Raw genomic sequence first — 14,478 nt, forward strand, 5'->3', positions numbered from 1 at the left:
GCTCTGAGTCCCCCATCGGGGTGAGAAGAACGGGATATAAATGTAGTAAATAAATAAAATCTATGTGTTGCCTATGGCTTTCATGGCCAGAAGCACTGGACTGTTGGGAGTTTCCCGGGCTGTCTGGCCATGTTCCAGAAGCATTCTCTCATGACGTTTTGCACACATCTGTGGCAGGCATCCCCAGAGGTTGTGAGGACTGTTGGAAACTAGGCAAATGGGGTTTATGTATCTATGGAATGATGTCCAGGGTGGGAGAAAGAACTCTAGTCTGTTGGAGGCAAGGCAGGAAGCAGCCAGGCTTTGAAGCTGCAAGGCCATTTAATGGTAATCAAGGTGGCCAACTGCAACATGCACACTTGTTTCACACAGACAAGAGTTCTTTCTCCCACCCTGGACATCATTCCATAGATATATAAAACCCACTTGCCTAGTTTCCAACAGACCTCACAACCTCTCCCACAGATGTGGGTGAAACGTCAGGAGAGAATGCTTCTGGAACATGGCCAGACAGCCTGGAAAACTCACGGCAACCCAAAGCAATAAAGATATAAAATTGGAAGATAATAATACTTAGGATATAGAGCAGTTGGTATTCCTTAGGAGGTGCCTCATTCAAATACAGTAGTCTCACTTATCCAACATTCGCTTATCCAATGTTCTGGATTATCCAACGCATTTTTGTAGTCAATGTTTTCAATACATCGTGATATTTTGGTGCTAAATTCGTAAACACAGTAATTACTACATAGCATTACTGCGTATTGAACTACTTTTTCTGTCAAATTTGTTGTATAACATGATGTTTGGTGCTTAATTTGTAAAATCATAACCTAATTTGATGTTCAATAGGCTTTTCCTTAATCTCTCATTATCCAACGTTCTGCCAGCCCGTTTATGTTGGATAAGCGAGACTCTACTGTATATAAAACCCACTTGCCTAGTTCCCAACAGACCTCACAACCTCTCCCACAGATGTGAGTGAAACGTCAGGAGAGAATGCTTCTGGAACATGACCAGACAGCCTGGAAAACTCACAGCAACCCAAAGCAATAAAGATATAAAATTGGAAGATAGTAATACTTAGGTTATATAGCAGTTGGTATTCCTTGGAGGTGCCTCATTCAAATACTGATCTTTAGAGCAAAAGGTTACTTTCCTATCAATACTTTGTAATGTGCAGAATATTTAGAAAAGGCTGCCTTTTCTTTATGTGGAGCAGCAACAAGAGCAATGGCTGATCCATCAATATTTCTCAACATACAGAGAAGTCGCTCAGCCTCGAGTCCGTTTTTACATAAGTAAATAAGAAATGGCCCAGGAAAGAAACAGACCTTCACACATCCTGAACCAGGCAACTTTTTAATTGCAAAGATTCACCATGTGGTGCTGGATCCATCCAGGCAGCAATCTTAGCTCTGTTGGGGAGAAGAGAAAGATTTTTAAAAGGATGAATCCCATAGGAATGAGATAAACATTAACTGTCTCATACAAGCATGGGCCAACTTCGGCCCTCCCTCCATCCAGGTGTTTTGGACTTCAACTCCCACAATTCCTAACAGCCGGTAGGGCCGAAGTTGGCCCATGCTTGGTTTAACAGTAGGCAGGGTACTTACTGTAGGGCATTCAAAAGCACCACTTCTGATGTCATCAATAATGTCATGGGGGTGCCTCCCATCAACATTGCAGCCCACCGACTGGGCCGTCCCAAGGATCTCCTTAATGGTTCCTAGGGAGGAGGATGGAAATGAAGTCACTTGAGAAAGAGGAGAGGAGAAAAGGCCGAACATGGGGTACAATCGTCAATAGTGACCATGAGCTGTTGTTTACAGGCAGTCCCCAAGTTACAGACAAGATAAAACTTCTGTAGGTTTGTTCTTAAATTGCATTTGTATGTAACAGAAATTCAGAACAGGTACAATTTTTGAAATGCAACTCCAGTCAAACAAACAAATAAATAAATATAAATAATAAATATAAAAATATAAATTAAATATGTGTGTGTGTGTATGTATGTATGTATATAGAATGATGGAAATAAATAGAAATGATGGAAATAAATAAATATAGAAAAGTAGGAAAAATGAAAAAAAAATTAAAGGAAAAAGACGAAATGATAGTGAGTGGAAAATAAAATAAAATAAAGAATAATAGAAAAAAATAAGAACTTAAAAGTTCTAGACTTCCATCCTGCTCTTGCTATTACTTAAACCGTCAGTTAATATTCCCTTATAACGATATTATGTCCCCTTCGTCCTCTTCTAGTCTTGCCTGGGGTAATCTTTTGTTGGGAGGTGTTAACTGGCCTTGATTGTCTCCTGTCTGGAATTCCCCTGTCGTCTGAGAGTTATTCTTTATTTACTGTCCTGATTTTAGAATTTTTTTAATACAGTAGAGTCTCACTTATCCAACATAAACGGGCCGGCAGAACATTGGATAAGTGAATATGTTGGATAATAAGGAGGGATTAAGGAAAAGCCTATTAAACATCAAACTTATGATTTTACAAATTAAGCACCAAAACATTTTATACAATAAATTTGACAGAAATAGTTCAATACGCAGTAATGCTATGTAGTAATTACTGTATTTACCAATTTAGAACCAAAATAACACGATGTATTGAAAACATTGACTACAAAAATGCGTTGGATAAGTGAGTCTTGGATAAGACTCTACTGTGTGTGTGTACATACACATATATAAACAAACTTTGGATAGTCTAGGCAATGGTGAACAGACCCTGCAGTGTTTGCTTTGTTGTCTGTGCCCATTCAAAAAGTTTGACCTCACTTTCTGTCCCTGTGATAATTGAATTTAGGAAAATTTGGCTTGTTGTGGAAACAAGGATTGGAGATACAGCTTCAGTGGAGACAACTTTCCCCCCTGCTAGTAACATTTCCACGAGTATATTTCCCTTCTTATGGGTAGTTTTCTTTCACTTCCTATTGTCTCGCCCGGCTTTGAAGCTGATACCATTCAATGCTAATCAAGGTGGCTAATTGCAACACTGACACTTGCCTCTAACAGAGTTTATTTATTTATTTTTATTTCCAATATTTCTACCCCGCCCTTCTCCCCGAGGGGAGTTCTTTCTCCCACCCTGGACATTCCACAGATATATAAGCCCCAGTTCCCTAGTTTCCAAAAGACCTCACAACCTCTGAGGATGCCTGCCATAGATGTGGGCGAAACGTCAAGAGAGAATGCTTCTGGAAAATGGCCAGACAGCCAGGAAGACTCTCAGCAACCCAATGATTCTGGCTATGAAAGTGTTCGACAACACAACTTAAGGACTGCTTGTAGTTTTAAGGTAGCTTCTGTAGAAAGCCTGGATAGCATATCAGAATTAGCCCCTGATCTAACCCTGGTTTTCCCAAAGCATTTACCAGAGAGTTCTCGGGCCAAGGACCTGTGCCGCATCTGCCGGGCGATGTTCACAATCTCATCGAAGCTGATGTTGCCATTGTGCTTAACTGTAAGAAAGAATCAACACTTCAGTCTTGCTGTGTGTGCCTGAGTGGAGCTCACAACCAGTGTTCAAATGCTCGGTTTGTTCCCACTCATCGGCACAGAGTTACCCACAGAGAGGGCAAGCCTGTTTCCTAGAATGGGGGCTTCCTCTCAGCTCACCACTGGATTGTGCACAGCCATGGCTGAGAAAGCAGGCCGGCACAGTGGCGGGTGGCTAGGGTAGACCAACTAGCGTTTCTGCATTCCATATTCCATACTTGGAACTCTTTTTCCTCTTGGTCTCAGTATAGTTTTGTTTATGGCTGTCTATTCTAAATGGGAGATGCTCCTTCCTATATGTCTCCCAAGACTACAGGATCCTGATTTCTCAAAAAGCAGAGAAGAGGCTTAATTCAATGTTGCTGAATGTTTGGGTTATAAAATACTTTTATTCCTACCATTGAGACATTTTTAAAATATGTTTATTTTTAATAAGTTTTTACTGAGCATTTTAAAAAAACTCACCCAAAAATAAAAATAAAAGAGGATGAAGGTAGTGAAGTTCTAGCTAGTAGACTAGCACTATAGAAATGTTTACTATGTCGTCGAGAATACTGGACTAATGGATTATGACTGGTTAGGATCATATCCTATTGCTAGCAAGAGTTTCAGGGCTATTCCTTTAGTTTATTGGGTAATGGATGATCACTGGGCACATAAGTATCTTGTTCCCATTCAATGTTCTCAGCAGATAAAGAGCCAAGTAGACGTCTTTGAAATAACATGTTTGTTTTACTCATAACTTCATGAAAATTTACAGGTACATTTCGTGCCAGGTTAAGCTTTAAAGCGTTTCAGTTTTTATCTTAAACTTATAGTCTTTCAAAACTATATTGCTCTGTACAGCCCTTTAATAACAATCTAACTTCCGAGGAACTCAAGCCTCAACTGACTTCTAACATTGGCATGTTTGTATATTTTTAGGTTTCAAATTGTATTGTATTGGTTTTACTGTAAGCCACTTTGCATCTCTTTTCTCAAGACAGAAAAGGCACAATATAAATCATCACACATATCTCCAACTGCCACCAGACACTCACTGTTTTTCTGCTTCTTCCGATCACGGGGAGGCTCTTTCAAAGCTTTGATGATCAAGGCAGAGGCAGAAGGGACCACTTCAATCTGGAAGGAAACAATTTCACATGACCACCGTCTACACCGGCTTTATAACAGAGCATCCAAAGTCTGCAACACGGGCCCAAGACCTCTGCAACACTCCATTTTGGTTCTGCAAATCCTACAATGGAAGCCTTAAATTATGGCTCAAAATGTATGTCTTTCCAGATCTTGTGGAACTGCAGATCCCAGCATTCCTCGCCTTAGCCTGTTAAGGCTGCATGGAGTTGCAACTCAATGAGATCTGGACATATCCAAGCGTCAAAGTAACAAAGTAGTGTTTCAAAGTAACTGCATATTAACTTTGATACTCATTACACAAATATTTAATTCTGTATATACTCGAGTATAAGCCTAGTTTTTCAGCCCTTTTTAAGACTGAAAAAGCCCCCCTCGGCTTATACTCGGGTGAGGGTCCTGGTTGGCTTATATTTGGGTCAGCTTATACTCGAGAATATATGGTACAGTACATTTATTATTTTTTCTATTATTGTTGCTACTATTACATTTATTTTACTCTATTTTTATTAATACGTTTATTTCACTCTGATCGTATTATTATTGCATTTATTATTTTACTCTATTATTATTGAAAGGATATATAAGCACATTTACATTGAAGAAGACGAGAATAATGATTTGATCAGAGTTGGACATTCTTATCTTAAATTTGAGCTTTATGTAAATATTCAAAAACATTTAACCTACTGATGCCTCAATTCATGTAATTTTATTTGTGTTTATTTTTATTTCTGAAATTTACCACCCTCGGCTTATACTGGAGTCAGTTTTCCCTTTTTTTGTGATAAAATTAGGTGCCTCAGCTTATATTCGGGCCGACTTATACTCAAATATATACGGTAATTTTAAAAAACATATTGATACATTTATTTGCTTTGTTTTACAATTCTTTTGCATTGTGTCATGTCATCGTCTGCCACTTTCAGTCGCTATGGGGAGGAAGGCGGGATAAATATAATGTAAACAGAGTTGGAGGAGACTCCAAGGGCCATCCAGTCCATCCCCACAATCCAAGCCCCCCAACCACTGGTGATGCAGCTTGTTTATAACTTTCAGAAATGGAGACACTATTATTGGACCCTGAGGCAGCAGCATATCTCACTATCAAATAGCTCTTACCATCAAGGACTTTTCCTAATATACTTTCTAGTGTTATTTGCACCCAAGAGCACTGCAGACATCCACCCACTGCTCCCAAAAGGTACACGAGAAATATTTCTGGCTTCATTTGCAATGCTAGAGCATAAGCAACCCAATGTGGTTTGCACCCAGAATCTCTTTAAGGTCCACCAGAGACTTCCCACACAGCAAGCTGCGTGGCACTCATTTTATCGACCTCGGAAGGATGAAAGGCTGAGTGGACCCTGCCGGGATTCCGGTTCATGGCTCCAGCCAAACCAGGGTCCTTTCGTGACCCGAGGCTTTGACCGTAGAACCCTCCCTTGTGGCGTGGCTTGTACCTGCGCTTGCCTATTCTGGATGGTCAGCTTCACGGTGATCCTTAGCCCCTTCCAGTCACCGGTGGCCTTGGCAATGTCGTCACCCACCTTCTTGGGAGACTAGAAGACAAACAAGGGACAAAAAGGGTCAAATCGGCTCCAGAAGGACTTATCTTTCTGCTGGTTTGGCTTCAGCTTTGCCAAAAAAGCATTGAAAACACTCCCAGAAAGGCAACTTTCCTCTTTACAATCGGGTATAGTCATCCCTTTTTCAAATACAATCAGCAGATAATTATGTCAATATAACAATATACAGTAGAGTGTCACTTATCCAACATAAACAGGCCGGCAGAACATTGGATAAGCGAATATGTTGGATAATAAGGAAGGATTAAGGAAAAGCCTATTAAGCATCAAATTAGGTTATGATTTTACAAATTAAGCACCAAAACATCATGTTTAACAACAAATTTGACAGAAAAAGTAGTTCAATACGTAGTAATGCTATGTAGTAATTACTGTATTTACAAATTTAGCACCAAAATATCACGATATATTGAAAACATTGACTACAAAAATGCGTCAGATAATCCAGAACGGTGGATAAGTGAGACTCTACTGTAATAATATATAATTCTAATATTATTTATTTGTATCCCGCTTTTCTCCTGTGGGTAGGATTCAAAGCGGCGTACAACATATAAAATACATACAAATACAGTGTTCCCTCACTACTTTGCGGATTCGCTGTTTTTCAATAAACTCTAAAAGGATATTATAATGAAAAATTACAATTTACAGCCTAAGGAAGGGAGGAAGGAGAAGCCAAAGGGAGAAAAAAGGAGCCCGAGGAGGCGATTTATCAAAATACAATTAGTTGATAAAGACTTAAAATAGTATATAACTACTAAAATAATGTATATATATTAAAATAAATATAGTGCCCCTACTTCGCACTATATTGCGTGGTTCTGGAATGCAACCCCAGCGATAAGTGAGGGAACACTGTACATCCGACCGCAGTACAAAATCAGATTAAAACCTCATCGGAATATAAAAACCCAATTAACATATCAAATAAAACCATTTTAAAAACTTGCAGCAAGCACCATTATGCTATACTAATGCAATATATTGGATACACACACAATATTGATATTATAATACAATATAATAATACACTATTATAATTGTGTATTATATATTACATGTGCTCTTACTAATAATATTGCCGCAGAGTGGTATAGTAATATATAGTAATATATAATGCTTATATTGTGCTATGCCAATAATATATTGTATGCACCTTTAACTTGTAAGCCGCCCTAAGTCCCCTTCAGGGTGAGAAGGGCGGGATATAAATGTAGTAAATAAATAAATAAGCACAACCAACATGCCGCTTATAATAATAAATAATATTAATACATTGTATTATTATTTCCCCCTCTCCATGTGCGTCTTTATTTTCTTGGGGGGGGGGGGGGGGGGGCTGAACTCAAGTAAATGCAGCAGAATGACTGTATCATTATTTTATCGCAGACTAGATCTTCCTGTTTCAATAGTGAATGCATTAATAGAGAACTTACCAGACCAAGGGGCCCGATTTTCGGAGCCAGAGCTGATGTTGCTCCAACTTCACCTCCAGTACATCTCAAGTAGACTATGGGAGAAATGGAAAAAGAGGGTCCAAAATCAATATACAAATCATATTTATTATTATCACTATCATTATTAGAGACATTTATATCCCGCCCTTCTCTCCCCGAAGGGGACTCAGGGCAACTTACAAGTTATATATACATATATTATATTATTAGTATAGCAGATTGTAAGCACTATATAAGCATTATATATTAGTGTATTGTACTATACGACTATATTGCAATATTATTAGTAATATTACATATAAATATACAATTTTAATAGTGTAATATTATTATTATTATTTACTTAGACCTAAAGTAGAAGTGGGGAAGGACAGTGTCTTAGTGCTTATCCTGTGCCATCAGTTGGGGGGCCTTCCCCCCAGTCACAATATAGCACTATATACAGTAGAGTCTCACTTATCCAAGCCTCGCTTATCCAAGCTTCTGGATAATCCAAGCCATTTTTGTAGTCAATGTTTTCAATATATCGTGATATTTTGGTGCTAAATTCATAAATACAGTAATTACAACGTAACATTACTGCCTATTGAACTACTTTTTCTGTCAAATTTGTTGTATAACATGATGTTTTGGTGCTTAATTTGTAAAATCATAACCTAATTTGATGTTTAATAGGCTTTTCCTTAATCCCTCCTTATTATCCAAGATATTCGCTTATCCAAGTTTCTGCTGGCCCGTTTAGCTTGGATACTGTAATACTAATATTGTGCTACACTAATAATATATTGTATATAATATTGATGTTACAATGCAATACAATATAATACTAATGATAATACAATATAATATTAATCATGTATTATATGTTACTTGTATTATTTCTAATAATATTACAGTACAATGGTATAGTACAATATAGTAATATATATATTATGCAATGCTAATAACATAATATATTATATATGTACATAGAACTTGTAAGCCACTGAGTCCCCTTCGGAGTGAGAAGGGCGGGATATAAATGTAGTAACTAAATATGTGTATATATAGTGCATATCTACCTGTACAGATATATATGTTATCAAATACAAATACCCCCCAAATAAATGGTAATTTATCACATAGATATATCCATGTAATAAATTATCTTTTATTTAGGGGGATTGGTATTCTATAACATAGATAGATAGATAATGTTATTGAATACCAATACCCACCCACCCCAAATAAAAGATAATTTATCACATAGATAGATATATCTATGTGATAAATTATCTTGTATTAGGAGGGAGGTATTGGTAGTCAAATACAAATACCCTCCTCCCCAAAAAAGATAGTTTATCACATAGACATATCTATCTATGTGATAAGTTATATTTTATTTGGGGTGGGTGGGTATTGGTATTCAATAGCATTATCTATCTATCTATCTATCTATCTATCTATCTATCTATCTATGTTATAGAATACCAATCCACCTAAATAAAAGTTAATTTATTACATGGATATATCTATGTGATAAATTACCTTTTATTTAGGTGGGGATTGGTGTTCGATAATACAGTAGTCTCACTTATCCAAGCCTCACTTATCCAAGCTTATGATTTTACAAATGAAGCACCAAAACATCATGTTATACAACAAATCTGACAGAAAAAGTAGTTCAATACACAGTAATGTTATGTTGTAATTGCTGTATTTATGAATTTAGCACCAAAATATCATGATATATTGAAAACATTGACTATAAAAATGACTTAGATTATCCAGAAGCTCGGATAAGCGAAGCTTGGATAAATGAGACTCTACTGTATATATACATACAATATATTATATTATACGACTATATAGCAATATTATTAGTAATGTTGCATGTAATATAAATATACAATAATAATAGTGAATTATAATTATTACATTGCATTACACCATTATATTATTATTATTACATGTATATACAATATATTATATTAGTACAGTATAATATGATTATATATTATTATATCATTATACAGTAGTCTCACTTATCCAACGCATTTTTGTAGTCAATGTTTTCAATGCATTGTGATACTTTGGTGCTAAATTTGTAACTATAGCAATTACTACATAACATTACTGCGTATCGAACTACTTTTTCTGTCAAATTTGTTGTGAAACATGATGTTTTGGTGCTTAATTTGTAAAATCATAACCTATTTTGATGTTCAATACGCTTTTTCTTAATCTCTCCTTATTATCCAACATATTCACTTATCCAACGTTCTGCCGGCCCGTTTAGCTTGGATAAGTGAGACTCTACTGTATACAATTATAATAGTGAATTATAATTATTACAGTGTATTACATAATATTATTATTAATATTACATGTATCTACAATATACTATATTAGTACAGTATAATCTATATATATAAAAGAGTGATGGCATCACGGCAACCCACAAAACTACAGGCCCCCCAACCTCTAAATTTGACAACACAACCCATCATCCACGCCTCTAGGTTGATACAACAAAAAGAAAAGAAAAATAAAGTCCTAATTTGAGAGAGAGGAATAATTGCTTTTATCCAATTGCTGCCAGTTAGAAGGCTAAGCTCCTCTAACTTGGTCTCCTAGCAACCCAATAAAAAAATAATAAAAAACACTAAAAATTAATACAATAAAATACTATAATAACAGAAAATAACTAAAAATAATACAAGAAAATAATGAAATATAATAAATAAAAATATAACTTACAATAAAATTAATTAAAAAATGCAAATAACGTCAAATAAAAATTACACAACAATTTTTAACCAATACCACCACCACTTTGCCACAGCAACGCGTGGCCGGGCACAGCTAGTATTATTATATATTATATCCTTGTATTATATTATATATTATATAATTATATTAGTACAGTATAATATTATTATATATTATTTTATCATTAAATTGATACAGGAGACATCAATATCTCTAGGCTCTTGTAGGCCAAGGCCTGCGTGGACACGCAATTCAGCATCCACACGTTTAAAGACGAGTCCACGCGTTCCAAAGGGCCTGGGCCCCAAAAAAGTCACGTAATAAAACTTCCTGGCCGCAAGACTTACCGACTTTAACCTCGTTGGGGTCGAATTTGGGCGGCATGGTGGCGGATGGCGGCGGATAAACCCAGCTACGCAACGGTTTAACGGCTCAAAGAAAAGGGCCGCCGAGACTGCCTCAGTTGATATATATAAGCAGCGGAAGTCTCGCGAGATCACACGTCGCTGTCCTCCTCCTCCTCCTCCTAGCGCCGTTCCTTGGCAACGCGAGAACTGAGGAATCGGAAAAGAAGAGACAAAGCAGCCATTTTATTTGAGGGCAAAGGGATGAGGGATGCAAGAAAGGCCTTCAAGACGGACTACGGCAAGTTAGGAGTCAAGGTAATGGCGATTGGGTTGCTGTCTGTTTTCCGGGCTGTCTGGCCATGTTCCAGAAGCATTCTCTCCTGACGTTTCGCCTACATCTCGCCTCAGAGGTTGTGAGGTAATTGCAGAAATAGCTTGGCTTGAGGCCTCCTAAGGCTGCCATTGGTGCAATAAGGAAGTGGGCGGGGCTTCTCACTGTTTCTGGGCGTGGCCAGGAAATTATTTGACATTTCTCCTTTTTCTTTGAGGCGAGATCAAGGTGGCCTTTTTGCTTACCTGTTTTCTATTGTCTTGGCTAGAGACAATCCAGGATCATTGCTAAGGATCTCTGCCTTTCTGGATCTTCTATTATTGTTATTATTATTACTGTAAATGTCAATGCAGGTAGATCTTCCTGTTGCTCAGGTTGTCCTTGCTCACCTGCCTTCTTTGCTGACTGCCTTCGGTGCTTGAAGGGAAACAAGAAAATGATGCTCCTCTTCCGGAAAAGGAAGCCCAGCGACGAAGCCCGAAAGCGCCTCGAGTACCAGATGTGCCTGGTGAGTCGGCAAACTACACATCTCTTGTCAAAGGCCTTCATGGCCGGCATCTCTAAGTTGCTCAAACAAACAAGAGTTATTTCTCTCACCCTGGACAATTCCACAAATATATATATATATATAAAACTCAATTTTTCCTACTTTACAACAGACCTGGGTTGCTGTGATTTTTCTGGGCTGTCTGGCCATGTTCCAGAAGCATTCTCTCCTGACGTTTCTCCCACATCTATGGCAAGCATCCTCAGAGGTTGTGATGGTGGGAGAAATAACTGTTGTCTGTTGGAGCCCAGTGTGAATGTTGTAATTCATCACCTTGATTAGCATTAATGGCCTTTCAAGGGAATCCTCTGTTTTTTTATTTATTACTAGCTTGGAGACCCGGCGATGCCCGGGTCATTTGAGAAAGGCATTGTTTGCCTGTGTTCCAAGTGTAGCCTATATCCAATGTCAGCTGGGTTCAGTGGGTGCGGGTGAGCTCCAACTCCCATATGCAAGTCCCATCGTCCAGTGTCCACCCCCCTGCAAACAGAGCCAGTATGTAGAATAGGTCATGAGGGCTCCATGTAGCATGTTTGGTCTTGATCAGTCATTTGTGTGGGTCGCGGTGCTCTCAGGAAGTGAGTGAAGGTATTGGAAGTCCCATCGTCCTCCAAAGTACACCTGGGTGTAGAGTGAGTCATGGGTGTTGTTTGTTTGAAGTTTGGTCTTGATGAGACATTGATGGGGTGACAGTGGTCTCGGGAAGTGAATGAATATACTGCAAGTCCCATCATCCAAGGTCCAAGCTCTTTCAGATCTCACCAAGATGTAGAGTGGGCCATGGTGGCTCTATGTGCCAAGTTTGGTCTTGATCAGTCATTGGTGGGGGTCACAGTAGTCCCAGGAAGTAAGTGAAGATAGTGTAAGTCCCATCATCCACGGTCCCTCCTCCCCCAAACTGCACCAGGATGTAAAGTGGGCTACCCTGCACCTGCGTGTCAAGTTTGATACAGTTTTGTCATTCATGGGCATCACAGTGGTTTGTGGGAGGTGAATTGGATGAATGTACTGCAAATCCCATAATCCTTGGTCCACCCTCCGTCAAACTGCTGCAGCATGTGAAGTGTGTCATTTGGGATATGTGTGGCTGGTTTGGTTCAGTTGTGTGATTTGTGGCAGTTGCTGTGGTCTCAAGAAGTGAGGGAAGGTACTGCAAATTCCATCATCCTTGGTCCATCCTGCCCCAATATACATCAGGACCTAAAGGGGTCGACAGGAGTTCTGTGTGCCAAGTTTGGTCCATTTCTATCATTGGTGGGCATTGCAGTAGTCTGTGGGAGTTAAAGTGTTTGAAAGTACTGCAAATCCCATCATCTGTGGTCCATCCTCCCCCAAATGGCAGCAGGTCATAAAGTGCATCGTGGGGATGAAGCGTGCCAAGTTTGGTGCAGATCCGTCATTCCTGTTGGTCTCAGTGGCCTGGGATAGTGGCGGCCAATCAAATCGCGAGCACATATTCCGCCAGGCCAATCAAAACGCTGATACATACTCCGATTTCACTTTTATTATATATATAGATTACAGTAGAGTCTCACTTATCCAACGTTCTGGATTATCCAACGCATTTTTGTAGTGAATGTTTTCAATACATCTTGATATTTTGGTGCTAAATTCGTAAATATAGTAATTACTACCCTGTTTCCCCGAAAATAAGACAGTGTATATTAATTTTTGCTCCCAAAGATGTGCTAGGTCTTATTTTCAGGGGATGTCTTATTTTTCCATGAAGAAGAATTCACATTTATTGTTGAACAAAATAATGAACATTTATTATATATTGTACAGTAGTTGTCATCACAAACCAGCATAACCAGACAAACTGGGAATCCCATCAAGAATTTCTTGTTACTAGCATTATTTCCATGTACAGCGATCTATGGTACGTACATTTACCGATCCTGCATGCTCTGTTGTTCTGTTTGGCGGGCATGCTTCCACACAAAAACTTTGCTAGGTCTTACTTTCAGGGGAGGTCTTATATTTAGCAATTCAGCAAAATCTCTACTAGATCGTATTTTCCGGGGATGTCTTATTTTTGAGGAAACAGGGTACATAGCATTACTGTGTATTGAACTACTTTTTCTGTCAAATTTGTTGTCTAACATGATGTTTTGGTGCTTAATTTGTAAAATCATAACCTAATTTGATGTTTAATAGGTTTTTTTTCTTAATCTCTCCTTATTATCCAACATATTCGCTTATCCAACGTTCTGCTGGCCCGTTTATGTTGGATAAGTGAGACTCTACTGTATTATTAATAATATTAAAATATATAGATATGGTACAATATGGTCATTTATTGCCAGTATTTTGCTATGCTCATAATATAATATATTGTATGTAAATTTAATTTGTAAGTCGCTCTGAGTCCCCTTCGGGGTGAAAAGGGTGGGATATAAATGTATTAAATAATAAATAATAATAATACTGTATTAGCATAGCACAATACTGGCAATAAATGACCATATTGTACCATATCTATATATTGTAATATTATTAATAATATTTACTGTCCTGATACCTTAAATACCTTTCAACTTTTATTATTCTACTTGTTTTGGCTTGTTGATATTGTTTGCTTATGTTTTTCACTCTGTATATGTTTTTATTTTGGACCTGGCCCCATGTTAGCCGCCCCGAGTCCCCTTAATAATACAGTAATACAGTATTAATATAAATAATAATACAGTAGAGTCTCACTTATCCAACATAAACGGGCCGGCAGAACGTTGGATAAGTGAATATGTTGGATAATAAGGAGGGATTAAGGAAAAGCCTATTAAACATCAAAATAGGTTATGATTTT

The 14,478-nt window shown here is 37.9% G+C and overlaps 2 protein-coding genes and 1 non-coding gene across 6 annotated transcripts in view; 1 reads left to right on the forward strand and 2 right to left on the reverse strand.

Moving 5' to 3' along the window:
• Nucleotides 1–1,346: 1,346 nt before the first annotated feature.
• Nucleotides 1,347–10,952, reverse strand: rpl12 (ribosomal protein L12). Its single transcript, XM_003229583.4, has 7 exons — nt 10,795–10,952; nt 7,676–7,749; nt 6,111–6,209; nt 4,554–4,635; nt 3,390–3,476; nt 1,617–1,729; nt 1,347–1,418 (listed from the first exon to the last, which is right to left on the reverse strand). Exons 1-7 carry the CDS (start codon nt 10,829–10,831, stop codon nt 1,413–1,415), a joined length of 498 nt encoding a protein of 165 aa, XP_003229631.1. The 5' UTR covers nt 10,832–10,952; the 3' UTR covers nt 1,347–1,412.
• LOC134293380 (small nucleolar RNA SNORA65) lies at nt 3,552–3,685 on the reverse strand. The gene has a single exon (XR_010000347.1). It is a non-coding gene; the product is annotated as a small nucleolar RNA SNORA65 (small nucleolar RNA).
• Nucleotides 10,953–10,994: 42 nt separating the features above from the next.
• The window catches only part of lrsam1 (leucine rich repeat and sterile alpha motif containing 1), a 40,979-nt gene continuing 37,495 nt past the window's right edge, over nt 10,995–14,478 (forward strand). For 2 of the 4 annotated variants that reach the window (XM_062959074.1, XM_062959077.1), the window contains exons 1-2: nt 11,015–11,109; nt 11,550–11,633. In XM_062959074.1, coding sequence (XP_062815144.1) covers nt 11,056–11,109; nt 11,550–11,633 — 138 coding nt within the window. In that variant the 5' untranslated portion in view covers nt 11,015–11,055. Of the gene's footprint in view, nt 11,110–11,478; nt 11,634–14,478 lie in introns of all 4 variants that reach the window. The other 2 variants (XM_062959076.1, XM_062959075.1) reach the window with 2 other exon arrangements.

Source organism: Anolis carolinensis, unplaced genomic scaffold (assembly GCF_035594765.1).
Source record: "Anolis carolinensis isolate JA03-04 unplaced genomic scaffold, rAnoCar3.1.pri scaffold_7, whole genome shotgun sequence".
In the NCBI taxonomy this organism is placed as follows: Eukaryota; Metazoa; Chordata; class Lepidosauria; order Squamata; family Dactyloidae; genus Anolis; species Anolis carolinensis.

Bases quoted from the DNA above. Each gene is read 5' to 3' on its own strand.
- rpl12 (XM_003229583.4), bottom strand. From the start codon at position 10,831: ATGCCGCCCAAATTCGACCCCAACGAGGTTAAAGTCG. The intron at 7,750-10,794 runs GTAAGTCTTGCG...TTTCTCCCATAG, and splicing joins CCCCAACGAGGTTAAAGTCG to TCTACTTGAGATGTACTGGA. The intron at 4,636-6,110 runs GTACAAGCCACG...GTTTCCTTCCAG, and splicing joins TCCAGAATAGGCAAGCGCAG to ATTGAAGTGGTCCCTTCTGC.